This window comes from Equus quagga, chromosome 2 (assembly GCF_021613505.1).
Source record: "Equus quagga isolate Etosha38 chromosome 2, UCLA_HA_Equagga_1.0, whole genome shotgun sequence".
In the NCBI taxonomy this organism is placed as follows: domain Eukaryota; kingdom Metazoa; phylum Chordata; class Mammalia; order Perissodactyla; family Equidae; genus Equus; species Equus quagga.
The window spans coordinates 50354678-50375997 of NC_060268.1; the positions used below are offsets into that span (position 1 = coordinate 50354678).

Sequence of the window (21320 nt, forward strand, 5' to 3'; positions counted from 1 at the left end):
AATAGTACTTAAGTACTATGATAATTTGGACTTAAAATAAAAGATATGAGTCCTGCCCAAGAGAAAAGGATTACTGAACAGCAGGTTCATCTTTTAGTAGGAAAGCACCATCAAACCCATTGGTGACTCTCTCTCTCAGAATTAGGTCAAACTGCTGCTCACACCTCGTGGGCAGCAGAAGCTGGGACACCCATCTTTACAGCAGAATGATCACAGAAAGAAGAGGATTCATTTCTCACCATTCCATGGGTTTATTTCAGTGTAACTCTGAAGCCCATAAAAGACTGATCAAATTTTTCTGGTTATGCATGTAATAAACTTCAACAGCTAGGCCATGTAAAGTTCATCTAGCTATCTAGTTTTATCTAGAAGTGAAATGCCAGGAGACAAGATTTAGTTTGGTCTCAAATTTAAAAACTAATCTTTATTTTAGATATGAAAATAGCTTAACATCTTAATATAATTCAAGAATGCAACCTATTTCCAAAGAAAATATTAGGTTAAATGAATAGGTCTTTAACATATTACCAAGAAATTACTTTTGCAAATTAAAAGACATCTCACTGAATTAAGAATTAAAATAGAACCAAACTTTAACCCTAAAACTGATCAATCTGTGGAATCTAAAAATTTTCCGTAAAAGTTGTCTATAATTCAAATAGGAACAGAATGCACAACTAGAAATGGAAGCTTTAATTAGTATTCTCTAAGAAATACTGCTTATCATATATCCACAGAGTAAAACACAAGGTTACCTCAAGTGCTGACTTCATTTCCTCCAAAGCTGGATAAGCAGTTTCTCCCATTAACACTGTGCCATTTTGGCTGCTCTCTGATATAAAGCAAAGATCAATTCAATCACACTCCATCAATTTTGTTCTCTACATATATTATAATCTGGGTACATAAAATCTATTCCTAATCTCTTAAAGTGGATTTAATGAAATGCCACATACAAGTGTAACAGTCATTCTACTGTTGCTAAAAAGATCTATTTCGAATAGAATTATTTGAAATTGCCAGGGGATAGTTTTAGATACTGAAATGAACTCATTTAAAAGTTACTAAGAAAATACAATCTCTAAGTAAACATAATCTCTACTTTATAATACCAAGGTACATACTTAATCCAAGGTGTTTTTAAAAATCTGTTAATATGGAACATTGATTCTCAGATATCTGATGGCACATTTTCTGAATTATTATTCAAAATCCCTAAAGGTACCACTATTCTAATGATTGTCAATGCCTGTTAACACAAGAATCAAAACTACAGCTTCAAATTATAAATTCTTTAGCATAAAAAATAGACTATAGGGTCTGGCATGGTGACGTAGTTAAGTTCGCATGTTCCACTTCAGCAGCCCAGGGTTCGCAACTTTGGACCCTGAGTGCAGACCTACACACCGCTCATCAAGCCATGCTGTGGCAGTGTCCCACATACAAAATAGAAGAAGACTAGCACAGATGTTAGCTCAGGGACAATCTTCCTCACCAAAAAAAAAAAAAAAAAAAGACTATATAATAAACAAGGACTCAAAAGAACATGGAAAAACCAGATAAGGTCACTATAGCAGATACATTTTATGAGAAATTCATCAAATAAAAAACTGTACAAACAAAAGAGTTTATATTATATTTTTAATAAAAAGGCTATAAAATGTTAATAGAAGTTAAAAGTATTAAAACAATATAATAAACATAAATTTATACATAGCAAAGAACATATACCAAAGGTTAACAGCAATTATCTCCAGATAAAAAGCATTACAGCGGCCAGCCCAGTGGCATAGTGGCTAAGTTCGCACACTCCACTTCAGCGACCCAGGGTTCACGGGTCTGGATCCTGGGTGCAGACCTACACACTGCTCATCAAGCCGTGTTGTGGCGGCGTCCCACATACAAAATAGAGGACGATTGACAAAAATGTTAGCTGAGGGACAATCTTCCTCAAACAAAAAGAAAATTAGCAACAGATGTAGCTCAGGGCCAATCCTCCTCACAAAACACACACACACACAAAGAATTATAGGTGGTTTTAATTTTTTTTTAGGATGAATATGTATTTCTCATGTAATTTAACCCCTCCAAAATAAGAGGAAAAGAACAAAACAAAAAACCACCATTTTTGTGTGTTATGAAGCCCCTAATGGAATATTACTTTGGAGATAACATTCCTCAATAAAAGACTTGGGTCCAAGGACTCCTGAGCAAGTATGGAAATTTTTTTACATATATGAATATATGCAATTCTTGGGAGAGACTGTTCACAGCTTTCAGATTATCAAAGAAATTTCTGACCCATGAAAGATGAGAATCACTGTTCAAATGAGAACAGTAATCAACACAGGCTGAAAACAAGATTAACAGTATAATCTATTATATGTCTGGCCTTGACACATCTGCTTTATTCTCCTGATGAAGAAATGTTCTGTTTACATTTTAATACAATTATTTTTAAGTTTAAGAAGTAAATTAGGGCCAGCCCCAGTGGCCTAGGCGTTAAGTTCAGCACACTCCACTTTGGCGGCCCAGGTTCATTTGGTTCCCGGGCATGGACCTACACCACTCCTCTGTCAGTGACCATGCAGTGGTGGCAGCTCACACATACACACAAAAGAGGAGTGCTGGCAGCAGATGTTAACTCAGGGTGAATCTTCCTCAGCAAGGAAAAAAAAAAGAAGTAATTTAAATATGAAGATAAGAGTATGCATTAATTATCTGGGTGCCTTATTTCTCTATATAACGTGGGCATTAAATCCCACAGAAGTATATGTAACAGTGATGCAATACAGTAGTTAAACACCATTTACCACCTCTAACCAAAGTACTCTGAAGCATGATAAATGAAGAAGAGTTTAGTAAATCTCTTGTGATGAATAAATAATTCTGTATACCACTAGTCTTAATCAAGATTAATAATATTTAGTTACTGGTTACACTTGGATTATCAAAGAGTTACACAGAGGCCCAAATATATGCCACAGCCGCAAATAAACAAACCTCTGGTTAGGTTGGTGCCACTGAGTTCTGCAGGCTTACCCACCTAATCCACACTAAAATTCTAGTCCTTTAGTGACGTGAGCATTTAGATTAGCTAGAAAGGCTGCCCACCTAGAAAGACGGTAAGATTCATAATGTCGCTCAAATGTCCTTTAAAAAAAGGAAAAAAAAAAATCAGACTTTTTTAACATCTTACCTCCCTGCTCTAATTGCAATACTTGTAGCTCCTCTTGCTCTAAAGATGAACGTTCTGGGGTGGGCTCAGAACTGTCACTGGCTGTACCATGTTCAGAGTTCACCATCTCAATATCAGACCCCTAGGGAAAAAGTGATAATCAGTTATTAGTCTATCGCTCCTCAAAGCTGGGTTTGACTACATGAAGACGCTTCCATTATTAAAAGTCCCAGATGCTGCCTTACTACAGAGGGAAGAGTATCTAATCCAACTACTTTTTGTTCAATTTAGTCCATAAAGGCCTATGGCAGGGAAACAGCAGAATGGAGTTACAGGTTTAGCTTCTAAGAGAAGTCAGCCCAAAAGTCAAATACTCTATTTTATAAGCCCAACCAATAAATTGAATCCTAAAAGATATGTTTCTAAACTTAGCTATTTCTATAAATGTTCTTCCACTCACCAGTTATGGAACTACTCTAGGCAAGGCACTTTGCTAGGTGTTGTGGGATAAAAAACTTCAAATCCAAAATTCAAATATACAGCCTCTTCAGACAAACAGCCACATGGAAATAACTACTTATTATGGCAATGAGTAACTAAAAAAGTTTAATGGCAAGGAATAAAATGAACCTATTATATCACTACAGTAAACTTTCCTTATAAAATTCAAAACTTTACACTTCTTCCTTCTTCCAAGGTTGTCCTTCCTACTTTGATGTCACACTGTCTTTTCTTTAATAAAATAGTGGATCTTACGAAGATTTTTCCTTTGTGTTAATTAGCAAAATAAAGTTAACACTAAATTGATTCTGCCTTTCCCCATGCCCCTCCCTCAATTTTTCCTCTAGTTTACTAATCCATGAAATTAAAAGGTCTAAGTTGTCCTGATATAGATAAAACAGCAAAAACTAAGAGAATTTATTAAAGGAGTGGGTTTTGAGTTGAGTCCTAAAGAGAATTCTGAATGTAAGACTTTGGGGTTGCCTAAAGTGGCAGGAGAACCATAAAAACAGAGGCAAGGTCAGGGTTGGACTGGGGGTTGCAGGAGAGACCAGTTCTGGCCTAAATCAGAATGCTGACAATGGAAAAGGAAAAGAAAATACATCTAAGAGACAATAGCAAGAAAGAGTATGAAAGGAAGAGGGATAAAAGTACAAATATGACCTACTCTGTGACAAGATCTCTCTAACACAGAATACCCTAACGGCACACTTGGCTAAGCACCAGAGCGGTTTGCTGTCTTGCTTCACACTGCAGACTCACAAGCAAGACTCCCGCAGCTGCCCTGCACCTATACTGTTAATTATCCTTGAACAAGAAGTTGTTGCTATTGGAGTTGATCTAAGCTTCCTAGAGAACAGGTTAAAAATAGAAAAGTCATTCACCGAAAAAAGGAAACCACATCAATCTTAATTTAATTGATACAGCTGCTATTAAATTCTGAAACTCTCTTGCAGAAAAAGCAATCATTTTGTTTGTTAATGTTATTTTCTAGAAGACGTGACTAACCAATTGTCTAAATCTTAAATTATCGAAGCAATTATAAAAAACATCATTTAAAATTTTTATTAATGAAGAAAAACACGAGACACAAGAGATCCTAAAAACAGGAAAACTATAAATAAATCCATTAAAAATTTAAAGAGGTATAGCTGATTTTTGTCTTCCTGCTTCTATTCATCAGTATTTTATGATTTTTCTATAACATATTTTACCAGCATGAGAAAATAAATTAATGTTATAAATTTAATGTAAAATTAAATACTAGTTACATGACATCATGCTTCTTATAATAAAATTCATTTTGTGATAGAGTTCTAGCCATAGTCCTTTTCCTGTCAAGTTCTGCTAATCACATAATGTAACATAACATATCATAAGTAGAATACATGTTCTCTACGCTTCCTTCCAGTCTATTTAAATGCAGGTTCTGATATTCTCTAGCTCTATTTAAATGCAGGCTCTGATATTTTCTACTTACGTAATCTTGGCCAAATTACTTAACGTCTCCAAGCTTTAGTTTTCTCAACTATGAAATGAGAATGAAAACAATCTATACCACAAAGAGTTGTTTAAAATTGTATGAAAATGTAGGTAAAGCACAGGGTCTGACCAATAATAAACCCTGAACGAATATCTGCCTAATGTCTCAAAGCTGAGGAAAGCAATGTACAGTGATGTAGAAGACCCTGGCTCATTAGAGTTTTCAGCAGAGAAGTTTAATGTGGGTGGGAAAATGTCCAAGCTATAGACAATGGAACCTTATGCTTGAATGCAGGAAAATACTGGCCTTCAAAGAACCCAGTTTACATCACTGCTAACACTGTAACATTACAAATTACCTTATAAAAAGTATTAAATGGCATACCTCATGATTGATGACAGTCCAACCACAAGATGAATCACTGTCACTGGAATTTTCAGACATTTTTGAAGTCTAAAAATACAAAAACATATTAACATGTCAGATACATTTTAAAAAATTCTATAGGAAGTGCAAGTATGAAAAGTGGCTTACTGCCTTCCAGGTAAAACTGGGACAACATATCCATAGATTTAATATAGGATATGATTGCATACCTGTATGAACAAATACAACCAGACTTGAAGACAAGGAGATTCTCCTGAGTTAGAATAGTCTAAACAGTCACATTGTTGGAATGAATAAGAAAACTCGGTCTAAATGAAAATGTAGAATTTGGCGAGGCAGAACTGAAGGGAAAGAACTCAATTCAAAGTGCGAAGAAGTCAAGTAGGGAGAAAACGGCAAATGGGGAACAGACAGACAGCAAGAGTAAAAGCCTATGTTTTCCATGAAGAGTAAGGTGTGAAAAGCAGGGCTGAAGAAACCAAGGTGGGGGGGCGGGGAATGGAAGAGCTCTGAGTCCAAGCAAAACGAGGTCTATTGTGCTAGCAACATGAAACAAGTTAAATTTTCAAGCAGGGAAAGGAACATAAACAGTTTTTATGAAAATACTCGTGTCAGTAATACTCTGGTTGGATTAAGATAGGGGAAGAAAAAGACCAGAGACTGGTTAGAAACTTGTGGTCACTGGCAATAACCTAGAGTCAAGTCCTAAACAAGCACACATTGGTCACTGTACCTGGTTTGTTCTCTCTTTCTATTTGAAACTCCTATTTAAACTTCAAAACCATGCTTATTAAAGTGAATGGTATCTTACTGACTTTGTTCTATACATTTAAGTCTTATAAATACTTCTATTATTGCACATATACTGAGAACACATTAGCTCCAAGTTGATGGTTGGTATTCTAATAGAATTTACTGCAGACAATTTAATATGGAACCAGTACTCAAATGAGAATACGGCAAAAAATATAGATCTGAATCTTCCATTAGTGATTCTAGAAACTCTAAGTAAATTAATAGTTCAAAAAGAGAAGATATAAAGAGGTGGTTGGTCACTAACACTATAAAAATTAGCATGTTTTCAAATTATTCAAAATCTAAAATAAGATAAAAATGCCTGTGTGATTTTTAATGTCCTGCTAGAACATTTTCTAATAAGTTCACCTGAGGTCATCTGATAGTTTGATTCTCTATTTAAAATTGATTAGAGCCTAGGTAGTTTATAACTCTATTTTTTTAATTGAAGTAAAGTTAACATAAAATATTATATTAGTTTCAGGTGTACAACATAGTGATTCAACATAACTCTATAAATTTAAAGGTAAACTTGTAACAAACTGTTACAGTGAAATAAATTTTTTCTGTCCAGAAGATGATCCCAAAGGCTACAGTCTGAATACCCTATAGGATTCTAAGCAATTTTATTTCAGCATTCCTTATTAAACTGACTATATAAATCCCAATTTCTCACTGAATCTGTTTTCACAAATTTTTAAAAAACTTTGTTATTGTATTTAAATTGTTTCATAACAATTTGAAAATTATGGGTTGACATGGGACTACAAAGACTGAGCAATTATCTTTGCAGGAGGAAAGGAGAATGGTCAAAGAAGCCTTTATAAATAAGGTTGCAATGGTTTTTAGACATGCTAGACAGCATGTTTTTTAACTGAATTAGTTGCCAAAATTTAAAAATTGAGAGATATCACAAAAAATAAAGTTGTAGTTCCTCATTTAAAAAAAAAAGGAAGCTATGATGACACTGGAAGGATTTCTCAGGAGAGAACGGGAAAAGCATTATGGACTAAATACAAAGGCAAAAAAATTAAAGAATATGAAAGTTCTTAATTAATTAATTAATCTAGCATGAGTGTGATACTGAACCTCTCAATCTCAGAGTTGTGTGCCCAGTGAACAGTAAGCCAATCACTGAGACACGATGCTTGGAGATGGAGAAAGGTTTACTCAAATTGGCCAAAATGACAAGGCAGGAGGATAGGTTTTCTCAAATCCGCCTTCACAAGAGAAGAAAGCAGGGGGTTTTATAGAGCTAAGGGGCTTGGCAGGAGGAGTTCCAGAGAAACAAAGGAGTAATCTATGTTTCTTTCATTCCAGATAAGCCCTTGGCAATCTGACTTCTGGGCATCAAAGGCAACTGGGGGCTGGTTATCTGGGGATCATAACTTCCTTGAAGGCATTCTTTCTCTTCTGTAAAACAAGCTCATAAATCGTTGAGACCCTTGAGTCACCCCTCAGCTTAAACAAGAAAACAGCAAACTGACAAGACTTTTCATCTATATGTTGGGAACAAGGTCAAAAGGTAATCTTACTGAATATTTACAGTAACCCTCAGGTACTCGGCTTCAAGTGGAATATTAAAAGAAGATCAGATACAAATCTTTAAAAGGGCATATATTAAGATAGGGATGCAATTAAAGGGCCCTAGACCTGTGGGATGCAAGGAATCAATGTAATATTCCATGAAAAAGATGAGCACCTAAATTTAACCAGTATTGATGAGGAGGAGGGGAGTAAAGGAGAAGGGAGGGGTTAAGAGAGATTTGAGAAGACATGAAAGATTGTTTTTAAAGGACTGAATGACCAAATATAGAAGGGAGAAAAATAAGATTAAGTCCCAAGTTTTGGGTTTAAGCATTGGGTAATTGGAAAAAGCATTCCATACAGAACAAGAAGTAAGTAGGGCTTTGAGAGAAACAAAATTGGCTAAAGCCTAAACATTCTTTCTTCACCATGTGAAAGCTTCTCTCCTTCTCTTTGCATATCCCCATCTTCTAACCTCCTCTAGCAGCCCACCTTCTCACTGCTACTCCATCTCAACCCTGAGACTTACCAGTGCTTTATTTTCTTAATAACCTTCCAAAACTTCTGAGTTACCAGACCCAATCAGAGATATTTAATATGCATACATCTCTTACCCTTCTCTAGGTAATTTCCATTTAAACAGGTTAGTCCCCAGCTTTTGTTTTCTAACAAAATACTCTATCAGCTCAGGAGATGAAATAAACAAAGACAACACTTCAAAAGAAGGTTATACACATTGTTAAACTGGGGCAACTTTAGCATATTTGAATTTCTCAAATCAAGGAGCTCACTTTAATAAGACCCCAGTTTAATTCTTTGTTTACTTATCTTGGAAGAAGGACAAGCTTGACATCAAACCCAAACGAGAAAAATAAGATTCCCTACTGGCAATACCACCACAGTAACAGTTTGGATAAGCAAAGAATCACAGCCCTACTAAAGAACCCTCTTAATTCAGCTGTTCTCAAAGAGTTGGGTGCATCGTAATTAAAGCAAAATTTTAAAAAGTAAATTTCTGAGCCCTACCCTAGACACACTGACTCTGAAAGCTGCCATTGTATTTGAACTTCCCCACTACAGCCAGTGATCTTCCTAAAATAATCTCATTATGTCATTCCTTAAAAATGTTAAGATTTTTTGAGCCAGCCCTGATTGCCTAGTGGGTAAAGTTCAGCATGCTCTGCTTCAGCAGCCCGGTTTTGGTTCCTAGGCAGGGAACCACCATTTGTCTGTCGGTAGCCATGCTGTGGCAGCAGCTCACAGAGAAGAACTAGAAGGACTGACAACTACAATATACAACTATGTACTGGGGCTTTGGGGAGGAAAAAAAAGAGAGAGGAAGACTGGCAACGGATGTTAGTGCAGGGCAAATCTTTCCTAGCAAAAAAAAAAAAAAAAACGAAAAAAGAGTTAAGATTTTCATATTGTCTTTAGGAAAACGCCCAAAGGCCCTGAATATCTAGCGTTTTATTTCTAGCATCTCATCCTTTCTCCATCCATTCCCTCTTCCCTCAACCTTTTCAATTCCCCTAAAAGGCTTGGCTTCCTCTTAACTCCAGGGCTTCGCATATTCTTACCAGTTTCCCACCCTCTTACCTCAACCCAAACTCCTGTACCCACCCTTCCCATCTCAGCTAAGTATCACTTCCTTTATGAACCATTCCCTCCATCCCCAAAGACTCTAGTATTTTCCCTAATCTACTACTACTTAAAGTAGAATGCAGGGCTGTAATTGCCTGCTTGCCGGCCTGTTATGTATTCCCAATACACAGCACAGTGCTTGACACACGTTAGGCACTCAACAAAGAAAGGTGAACAGATTTCTGGGTGATGATGTAGTCAGTGACACAAGTCTAAGCTGTTCCTTGAGGAACTCAAAATTCTGGAGGAACCAGTGAAGTTCCTCCTCATTATTTTGACCATAGGTAAATGCAGAAACCCTTCCCATTTTGAGGGCTTTACTAATAATAATTAAGAAAAAAGCAGAATTTATGGTAAAGTTACAAAGGCATATAAAGTTACAAAGCTATGGGTACTTTGTGAAGATGATAAACCAGAAGCCCTTTTTCTAGACTCAGGCTTCCTTTGATTCCTCAGGGTAGTTTCTTTACCCAAATCTCCAGTTATATAATTCTCACTGCTTTTTCGATGACGATTTGTAGGTTTCTCAGGCATTTCAAACACAACATCTACAAAACTAAAATCAACTTCCGATGCTCTTCCTACTTCTGGTACATCAGAGAACAGCATTAGGCAGAAATAATCGAGCTGTAAGCAAAAGCCACCAAACACCAGGTCAAAATCCCAGATTTAGGATAACTAAAACTTCACCTTGACCCCAAAATCCAGGCAAGTCTAACTCCTTATCCATTCCCTCTTCCACTGCCTAACCCAACTTCACCATTATCCATTTCAATTACAGTGATAGCTCTCTAAGAGATCTCAGCCTGCAGTTTCTTTTTTTTCTGTTTTTGTTTTTTTTGGCTAAGGAAGATTCGCCCTGAGCTAACATTTGTGCCAATCTTCCTCTATTTTGTATGTGGCTCATCGCCACAGCATGGATGCTGACAAGTCGTGTAGGTCCACGCCCAGGAAACGAACCCAGGCCACTGAAGCAGAGTGAGCCAAACTTAACCACTTGGCAACAGGGCCAACCCCAAAGGATAACAATCTTTTTATTTTTCTTTTTAGCAGTTCATTGTTTTTGGGTTTTTTTAAAGATTGGCCCTGAGCTAACATCTGTTGCCAACCTTTTTGTTTTCCTCCTTCTTTTCCCCAAAGCCCCCCAGTACATAGCTGTATATTGTAGTTGTAGGTCCTTCTAGTTCCACTATGTGGGATGCTGCCTCAGCATGGCTTTTTTTTTTTTTTTTTTAAGGAAGATTGGCCTTGAGCTAACTATTGCCATCTTCCTCTTTTTTGCTGAGGAAGACTGGCCCTGAGCTAACTACTGCCAATCCTCCTCTTTTTGCTGAGGAAGACTGGCCCTGAGCTAACATCCATGCCCATCTTCCTCTACTTTATATGTGGGACTCCTACCACAGCATGGTGTGCCAAGTGGTGCCATGTCCCCACCCAGGATCCGAACCAGCAAACCCTGGGCCACTGAAGCAGAACGTGCGCACTTAACTGCTGCGCCACTGGGCCGGGCCCTAAGCATGGATTGATGAGCAGTGCTAGGTCCGCACCCAGGATCTGAACTGGGAAAACCCTGGGCCACCAAAGCAGAGTACGTGAACTTAACCACTGGGCCACAAGGCCAGCCCTCAGCCTGCAGTTTCAATTCCCGCCTAGTTGATCCTTCATAAGACCACCCACACTAAGTTTATCCTAAAACATAAATCTGATCACAAATCACTTAATCACTTAAAATTGATCTCCACCTCCTTTAACATATAATCCAAACTCCTATAAAAACAGCCTCCAGAACAGGAGACAATCATTTAAACTGACTCTCACTTTATAAGAAATCCTATAGAACATTTCTTCACAACATGTAAGATTTTATTTGTAGAACTCTATGGAAAAGAATGTGACACTAAGTATTACAAACATATGGCTTCAATGTAGAATACAGCACACAATGGTGATGTTAGGATGTAAATTTATTCCATAGAATCTCATCTCATTTATGAAGCTACTTACGGTACAAAGATTATACTACACTAGTATAATTACACAATCTCCAGCAGACAGGAGGCCTAAGGTTAATACTATTTTAAATTCATTCCTTTATCCATCTGTTCATTCAATATTTATTGAGTTCTTAGCACATGCTAAGTACTGAAAACGTCACTGACTAACCCAAGGAATTCAAGGGAGATTTCAGAAGCATTTAACTGTTCCTCCAAAATTTTTTTTTGTTTTTATGTTAAGAGATGCAATCATCATCCACCCTGAACAAGACAGAGCCCCCCAAGAGCAGCACCCAGGGAGATGAGCCGCTGAGCCTGCACAAGCAAATACCCACCTCTCCCTTTTGAATATTCATTCCCCGTCCAAAATAAAAGGCCTCTGCTTCCCAATGCTCAGGACAGGCATGACTCCTTTTTGCTGCAAATAAGCTCTACTTTGTGTGACAACTACTTCTGGTGGAGAGTTTGATTTTAACTTGCCAGGAAGTGAACCTACTTTCATTTGGTAACAACAATATACCAATGTACAAACAGTCTTGCCCTCCTAAGGCTTAAATTTTATTGGTAGTTGACTATGTTGAACTTTATCTGAGCCCTCTGCTCCAGGAAAGCAAGGAAGGCTGAGAAATCTCCCATCCGGTTTCATGTTCTGACAAAGAGCTAACTGCAAAGAACCAAACCTGCCCTCACAAAATCCCAAGTAAGACTCACTTCCACCCCTCCTGATTCCCTTGTTTACTTGCCTCTATAAGACCCCTTGGTTTTCTCCCTCTTTGAGATGTTCCTCATTAACGACTTTTCTCCCTATAACAATAGTCTGCATTAAAATCATCTCAATTATCCTGTGCATTTCATCTTTCACAATGGAAACATTCAGTAAACAACAAACAGGTAGAATATACAGTAGATTTGATGGGGTATTTCCTCCTATGGAGAAAATACGGGAAAGGAGAATAGAAAATCCTGGGTTGGAGGGGCTTAACTTTAAAAAGGATGGTCAAGGAAAGCTTCATTAAGAAGGTGTATTTGAGCAAATATTTGAATGGGTGAGGGAATCATTATGGAGTTAACTGGGGAAAGAGGATTTTATACCAAAGAAACAGTAGGTACAAAGTTGGAACCAAGCCTGCATCTCTGGGAAACAGCAAAGAAGCCTTTGTGGGTAGAGAGGAGTGGCCTAGCAGGAAAGTAGGAAGAGATGAGGACAATGAAGTGGGAGGCCTACGGATCCTAAGACTTTGGCTTTTCACTCTGAGTAAAACTAAAAGTCACAGAAGAATTCTGAGGAAAGGAATAGAAAGATCACCCTGGCTGCCTTACTGAGACAGCACTGTGAGGCAGCAAAGGCAGAAGCAGGAAGACCATTTGCAAAGCTACTACAGTAATCCAGGTGAGGACGATGGGAGTTTGGACCAGGGTGGTAGCAATGAAGACAGTGAGAAGTGGACATTTTCTACATATATTTTGAAGGTACAGCCAACAGGACTTCCTGATGAATGAATACAGGGTATGAGGGTTGACCCTTGGCCTAAGCAAATACAAGAACGGAATGGCCGTAGATAGAAAGACTTCAAAAGCAGCATATTATGAAGGGAAAACTGGTAAACAGGTTTGGGGCATGTTAAATTTGAGACAGTTATTATCACATCCAAGTGGAAACATCAAGTAGGCAGCTGGAGACTGAATTTAAGGGAGAGTTATAGGCTAAAGATTTAATTTTAAAACAGTTCAGGTGGCAGTTGTTAAAATTAATAACAGCAGCAATATTCATTTTACCTCATAAAGTAGAACTCAAGTCAGTGTTACCTGTTACGATGGTGCCCCTCATCATTGCTGAGTAGCTACATTTTACTATGGAAAAGGTAAGGTTTCCATTACCGTATCTTTGAGAATTTGACATGCTGGAGAAGAATGGGGGCATTATTCTCCCACACGCCTATAATTCCAACATAAGCCAACCAATGAGCTGTCAGCAAAGGTTCCAAATGTGCTGTTGTACAGTAAATGTGATCAAAGATGAGAGAGTCAGTCCAGAAAGCTTTCAAGAATGTATTTCTTTAATGCTTTTCAAAGGTTCTATAACTTTCTTCTCCCCAAAAGGATATGAAAATGTCTGCTTTAAACCAGACTTCACTTGAGAAAGAGAAGATCTAAAATCCCAACTAACGAAAACTTTTAAAATGTCTTTTAGGGGCTGGCCCAGGGGTTCGCTGTTTTGGATCCTGGGTGTGGACCTAGGACGGCTTATCAAGCCATGCTGTGGCAGGCATCCCACATATAAAGTAGAGGAAAATGGGCACAGATGTTAGCTCAGGGCCAGTCTTCCTCAGCAAAAAGAGGAGGATTGGCAGCAGAGGTTAGCTCAGGGCTAATCTTCCTAAAAAAAAAAAATAAATACCCACTAAGGAATTATACACAATTTCTGAGTGGCTGAGAAACCACACTTGAGGAGTAGCACTGATGACTGAGTGAACAAGGTGGACTTTGAGCTGGATGTGAAACAAGAAAAAAGAGGATGCAGGAAAAAAGTCACCCAAGACTTTTACTGTATAGCATCTAAGACTGTTATTATTACTATGCTTTATGGTGGCACAAACTCACATTTTAAAAAAGTATTTTGACATAAATACTTCTGGAGTCAAATCATGAGAAATGTGTCTCTTTTGGAAAGTATGCGGTCTTCAATTCTGTTCATTGTGGGAAGGAAGAACCTTCTACCGTGTTGCTTTCTTTTTTCCAAATAGTCTGATATTAAGCAAGGGTCAATTTAGCCTTTTTTTTTTCCATCTACAATATCCACCTTATTTCAGTCCCCAAACTCTGGCAATAAATAAGCCTACCTTAGGAGTGCTTAGTACCCACAAGGGCTTTGTGCTGTGGGAAACAAAAGTACCACCCTAGGGAAGTTGATTCCAAGGCTTATAGGCTAGAAGGGTCAGGTAAACCCTTTACTTGAAAAGGACTAAGTTTTCATAGGTCTTTTAAACTGTTACAGCAGATAAATCCTGCAACATATTTTCACCAAAGGCCAAATTAAGTTGCTTTCCAAACAGCACCAAGGGACAAAAGATTTGACTGGCAACTCTGAATATGGAACTAAGGGCTGGCTACCATTTTAGATGCTCAAAACACAGCACAAAAGCTTCCTATGTTGGTGCGGAAGGTAAAGGATGAAAGAGATGCAAAAAGGTAAAAGCCACTTACACATAAAATGCTTCTAAATTAAAAAAGAAAGCAAATTTCATTGTTTTCCCTTTCCTGCCTCCCGAAGGAAAAAAAAAATCAGTTTTTTGCCAAGTTGCATCACCCCAGAATCATAGCCTCCACTAAACTTCGTAAATGTGATATCACAAAAGACTTTCAGATTCATGTCATCTCTTGTTTGCCTGGCAGAGATCAGCATTACTAATACAAGGCTTCATAAAACTTTAAGACCACCTGGTAAAACACAGCTCAAAGATTTAAGGGTACAAAATGAAACCACAAAAGGACTCAAAAAAAAATGGAAAATAGTTTTACAATCCTGCGGTAAAGACGATCTTTTTCTAAGCTTTACATAAAACCCAAAAATTGTAAAGGAAAAGAATGTATTATATAAAAATCATAAACTTGTTTGCCAAGTCACTATAAATAAATATGAATGATATACTGGGAAAATACCTGTGACATATATGACAGAGTTTTCAAAGTACACCAATAAATCAATAAGAAAAAGATTAAAAGTTGAATAGAAAATTTAGCAAGAAACATGAATAAGCAATTTATAGAAGACATAAAAATGGTTTATAATAAGAAAAAAATGCTCAACCTTACTACCAAAGATAGACAAAGAGAAACAAGATTATTTTAATGCCTAACCCATTAACAAAGATTAAACAAGTTAGTAAAGAGCTGGCCTGGTGGTGCAGCAGTTAAGTTTGCACATTCCACTTCAGCGGCCCGGAGTTCACTGGTTCGGATCCCTGGTGCAGACATGGCGCTGCTCAGCAAGCCATGCTGCGGCAGGCATCCCACATATAAGGTGGAGGAAGATGGGCACGAATGTTAGCTCAGGGCCAGTCTTCCTCAGCAAAAAGAGGAGGATTGGCAGCAGATGTTAGCTCAGGGCTAATCTGCCTCAAAAAAAGATAAATAAACAGGTTAGTAGTTTAGAAAAGATATGACAAAATAGGTACTGTAAACAGTGGAAATGTATATTATTATTATCCTTTGAGTAATTTTGTGATAAGATTTTACAGGCAGATACCCAGTGACCTATCAACTCCATTTTACTTTCTATCCATTTCATTTCTAGGAATTTAACTGACAGAAATACTCACATGAGTATGAAAATATATACACGTTTAAAAATGGTTGATGGAACAATTTTTATAATAGAAAATTAGAAAGCAAAATGTCTACCAAGAGTGAATTTAATGAAATTAAAATTTATAATATCTACAATCAATGTAGCCACTAAAAAAATAAAGTAAATCAACATGCCTTGACATGGAAAGATATCAATAATAAATTAAGTGAAAAAAGGGAGTTAGAAAATAATACTTATAATAAAACCCTATTTATATTAATCTATATGCAATATATTAAAATTTTAAAGAATACCTTTCAAATCCAAAAAAACTAAACTTACAAATAATGTCCTAAATTTTCAATGAGATTTTATCTTTATAATTAGCAGAAAAAAATTATTTTTTAAAATAAAAAGACCAACTCAATTTTAAGTATAGTGTATGACTGATACAAATCCAATCATCTCCTGGATGACCAGTTTCTTCAAGACAAGTTAAAAGACTTAAGGAGTCAGATTAAAATGTTTACTATTTGAGGTATCAGAAGTCTATTATGGGAAACTGACCCTAGAGAAAAGACAGCATAACCCATGGCTTTGATGAATCCATGGTACAGCAATTATGGCATCAAGACGTGGGTCCAACAGCTGTCCTGCCTCTTGGTTATATTCATCGCATAAGTGGGTACAAAGATAACCTATCCACAGTAAGCAGGCTCGCCTAGTTCTAACAGAGTGGAATTTCATTTAAAATACTGAAATCTATCACTAAAGATAGGTATCTGGAAAAAAAATCTAACAGGAGTAGTAATTTCACTTTATCCATGCCCAGAAAGAGGCAGAAATAATGTTACACACAGCAAATTAACTTTTTGATCTAGAAAACAAATTCTGCAAGAAGTGAGTCAATATACAGTTTCTTCGCAAGTTTCCTTCTATGGTGTAACATCCTTCAAATTGGGAAACAAAAGCAACTACTGCCATATTTGAAGATAAAAACATCCCTTTTTGCCTCAATCTAAAAGATGTCATAATTGAGATAAAAAGTTTGAAACAGAGTAAACAATATGAATGCAAAACGCTGTGGGGGATTAAGATTCCTGTTAGTATGGAAATATTCCTTTCACCAGGTATTCTCATTTTGAAAAAAATTCCGACTTTCCCAGACTGTTGTATCTTAAATTTTGGAAAAGTCTGAAAGAGCCAAATCTATGAGCTTGACTAGGCTCCATACTGCCCTCACTTGGGAACCGTAAGCCCCTGGCGGCCCCTTTTTCCCTTTTCTGGATAAACAAAAAAGTAGAACTACTGGTTTCTGGCTTGATGTTTTCTTCTATTCTCAAAATTTTTAAAAAATAATTTGTTTTTACTTCTTAAAAAATCTAGATTCATCATATATGTTTGTTTATTTTGAACATACTTTTCACAAAAGGATAGTTCACCCTAATTTTTTTACAACTGTCTTCTACTTTTCATTTGGGAAAAAAAGCTGGAAAGAAGGAAAACAAAGAGATCTTATACATTTTTATTCTGTTTCCCATTTTTTAAAGTACAGAATAATTAAATATACACCCATTGTTTCTTTTTAGTAGTAATATTAGACAAAATGTTAGGAAAGATGTTGTCAACTAATCATATAAGCACTCATTACCAACCCATGATACATTATATATTTCTTTGCCTTTTACTTTCACTTATATTTACTCTCATAAATTCCTCAGAATTGATTTACAAGTTTCTAAAAGACTTTTTTACTTGAATGTTCTATATGTCAGCCTAACTTGAGGGTAACCTCAATGGGCAGATGCTGTAACAGGCAGGGTTGACTTCCCCAGAAGAAGGGGTCGAAGCTGTAAGCTACTTCTTTCCCTGAAAGACCAATGCTCACACATGCACTGCATCTCTCCAAGGACCTGGGATTTCATATTCAATGTTGGCAGTTCAAGAAATCAACTTAAAGGATCATTCTAGAACACTAAAAACAAGATCCACTTCCTAGTGTTAAGTTAGACTGCTGAGCTTCTTTATACTTTAAATGTGCGATTAAAACAAATCAAAACCAAAATTAAAAGCCCAATCATAAAAGCACACTGCAGTTTCAGGACTTTTAACACAGCAGAGTGCAAAGTCACAGTCAGGAGAGGGGCCAGGTTTCCTTCAACCTAGAAAAATCCAAAAAGTTCTACCAAAAAATCAAAAGAAGATCCCATTTGACTTTTTTCCATCAAACTTCTCAGTCCACAAGTATGTCTCACATTAAGTCATCACATTTCAAAATGTGTAATATGCTTTATGTAAATGTTACTTATGCAGGCCAATAATGCTTTGCATGGGTAGATCACTATGCCACTTAGAAAGCAGTGTCATTTTCATATCCGATTTGATCTTCACAAAAGTAAGGCATATGGCTATTACTTACAAGGTACAAATGGCAACAATAGAGACTCAGAAGTGAAATCACTTGCTCAACATCATTAAACATCCTGACTCCCAATCCAATGCTCTTTCTACATTTCATCATGCTGGCAAGAGAAACCAGAAGTAAGGTTTTAGGATAGTGATTTATGTACAAACACTGAAGAAAAATTAGATTTCTGACTTCCTGTGATGAGAGAGGAAAACCTCCAACTCAGCTTACTCATTTTCTAATACTTCCTTCAGAAAACCCTACAGACCCTTAAATAGATTTCCAAACATTAAATGCCCTTTAAAAAAAAAAAAAAAAGCCCTAAATTTAGCAGTAAGTTGCAATCCTCCTCACATTATAGAGCTAAATCTCATGTTAGAACTCAAATTGAGGGTTTTTTTCAAGTTTAGCTGGTGCAATACATTAGACATGACCTTTGAAACCGATCCATATATTTTAACAGTTTTAATTTAGTCAAAACTGCAGAAATGCCAGGAAGAAAAGTCTTGAAAATGTAAGTTATCACTTACAATACAGCAACTTCCTCAACTTAACCACACACAAACACAAAAATATTCAGCCTCTAGTAGTTCTGCATTGTTAGATGAGTCTGCATTTTCTGTTTTAAAATACTCTGGGCTTAATAGGCCCTGACTGTGTCCATATTCTTTACGTGTCAGAAACTATTAATTCTATGATCTTAGCAGTTCACACCTAATTTTTAAAAATCTTTATTTAACTTGGATAAGAATACAATTACACAACCTGGATAACAACACTGCGGAACCCAGTTAGTAAACCAGATTAAGCAATGATGAATGTTTTTTATGCCCTGTAAATGGACCGAAGTATCTAATCAGATATTGAGCTGACACAGTACACAAAATACACAAAATTAAAGGGAGGAAAATACTGAAAAGAAATTGAAATGTGAGGAGAGAAGCAAAGCTCCAAAGAAGACAAGCTAAGAAAACAAAGTCTGAATACTACAGTTCGAAAAACAAAAAAGCTTCAGAATGGATATTTTATTAAGAGTTAATGGACACTTGGAGTAGAGGTAACCCCAATTTTCCAAGACTGATAACTGCAAAAATACACAGAATAGTCCTATCAAAGAACCATGTGGCTCTTTCTTTATGACAGAAAAAAAATGTGGGCTAAATAATATGCTACTTACCCATTCATATCCAACATACTCGTAACAGAAAACAAGACAAAGACAAACACAATCCAAAATATCAGACACATAAAACACAGTATTCCAAGTAATTCAATGAAAAAAAACTTAAAATGCCCCATTTTATAATAATTGCTTAACTTCTTTATTTCCACTGGTAAATCCTTACAATTAATTTAAAAAATTCTGCTATATCCAGATCTTTTAAGATTAATATGCCCATCTTTTGTCACCTGATGGAGTTACAGGAATAATCAAGATTGCAGCACCTTAACGGAAGAAAGGCTAAGCACTTTTGTCTTTGATTTTACTGTACAAAGTGAAAACAGATCAAAATAAGAGGAGATGGATAAATGCTAAGAATTACTGTCATATCTGGGCTTTCTTCCTTTCCAGTCCAACTAATGCATTTCTTGTCCCTTCTCGACAAATAACTACACATATTTCTTATTCATATAGTCTGTCATTGCAGTAACAGGGGTTCTGCCTGTGTTTTTTGTTGTTGTTATTTGCTTTTTAAAATAACATTTAAAGAATCTACATAACTGGAATTGCTGCACCTGTATCTTTTTTAAAAAATTTTTCTACAGAAAATTTGGAAAATACCAGAAACCATAATGAAAAAAACTATTTGTATTTACACCACTTGATCACTTTTATAACTATGACTATCCTTTGAGTCTTATTCTGATAGATATACAATCGCTTCTAGTTCTATAGTTTAGTTTACAAAATCAGAATTACACTATTTCCTAACCTGTTTTCATTTAAAAATTAGTATTTCCCACACCAATATTATTTGAGAATGATTTTTAGTGGCTTCCTTCACTAGAATCCCATCCTTAGGGTAAAGGGTTAAATATTATGCATTAAAATAAGACCCTCAATTTCTCCCATTCTTTCCCCTTTATGATCAGAGCTGAGGAAAGAATAGTAAACCAGCCACAGTAGCGTCCAAGGTGTGAAAAACGTCCCCCTGAGAAATGTGGGGCCTAAGAAGATTCAAACCCTAAGCCAAAGATATAATGCGCTAACAGCGACGTTTCAAGTACTGTCCAGTGGATGTGACCTTACTGGAGAAGGCAAATCTCCTAAATTCGCAGTACTAAAGTAGTTACCTCTTCGAGCTAAAAGCTAGCTGCATTCCGTTTTCTAATAACACTGGAGTGAAGCAGTGCAAATTTCACCCACTCAACCAAGTATCTTAATTGGCTGAGTTCGTTAAAACTGGCGCTCCCAATAGCAAAGAGTTGGATTCATTAGACAAAAATAAACATGTAACGTGTATAAGGCACTATGTGCACAGCTGCTACGCAGGACTTATCGATTAGGAAGACCGACGCTAAAAGGGACCGGTGAGGGGAGAAAGGATAGGGAGGAGAATTTCATCATTATTAGGCTGGCGTACGAGGAGAAATCTCAGCTCCATTATTTAATCTTTCTATTCCTGGCATCACGGGGCTTCAACGTCACCAAAAAAGACGGGCCGGCTGAAACCCCGGCAGAGTGACGCACATAACATCTTACCATATGGATTCTCATCAATCAGAACCGAGAAGCGCCCCAAGCCAGCCCGGTGAAGGAAGGCGGGTCCGTCCCCCGGGCCGTCAGAACCCCGACACCCCCAGATCACCGCTCCGGTCTGCACGCGTGGGTCGGAAGCTTCAGGATCGCCCAACCAGACTCCTCAGGGTCCGGCTCGGGCCGCCGGGGCTGCAGACTCGCGTTCCGAGGAGGCCACCCGTGCGGCAGCAATCGCAGGCGCCAGGGGTCAAGCCCCGGCCCGAGCAGCCCCCGCCTCAGAGGAGATCCTGCGACTGCCTCGGCCAGGCGGCTGAGTCGCGGACACCGGCCAGGGCCCCGACAGTCGGCCACGACTCCTCTCCCGGGTTCCAGGTTCGTCCGGGGCCGTACCTGCAGGGGCAGCGCCACCTCCGCCCGA

The 21320-nt window shown here is 37.3% G+C and overlaps 1 protein-coding gene across 5 annotated transcripts in view; it reads right to left on the reverse strand.

The window, feature by feature from the left end:
* CCPG1 (cell cycle progression 1) overlaps window positions 1–21041 on the reverse strand; it is a 37466-nt gene extending 16425 nt beyond the window's left edge. For all 5 annotated transcript variants that reach the window (XM_046654397.1, XM_046654399.1, XM_046654398.1 and 2 more), the window contains exons 1-4: window positions 20906–21041; window positions 5547–5615; window positions 3200–3320; window positions 756–832 (exon numbers count right to left, since the gene is read on the reverse strand). In XM_046654397.1, coding sequence (XP_046510353.1) covers window positions 756–832; window positions 3200–3320; window positions 5547–5615; window positions 20906–20920 — 282 coding nt within the window. In that variant the 5' untranslated portion in view covers window positions 20921–21041. The remainder of the gene's footprint in view (window positions 1–755; window positions 833–3199; window positions 3321–5546; window positions 5616–20905) is intronic.
* Between the last annotated feature and the right edge of the window lie 279 nt (window positions 21042–21320).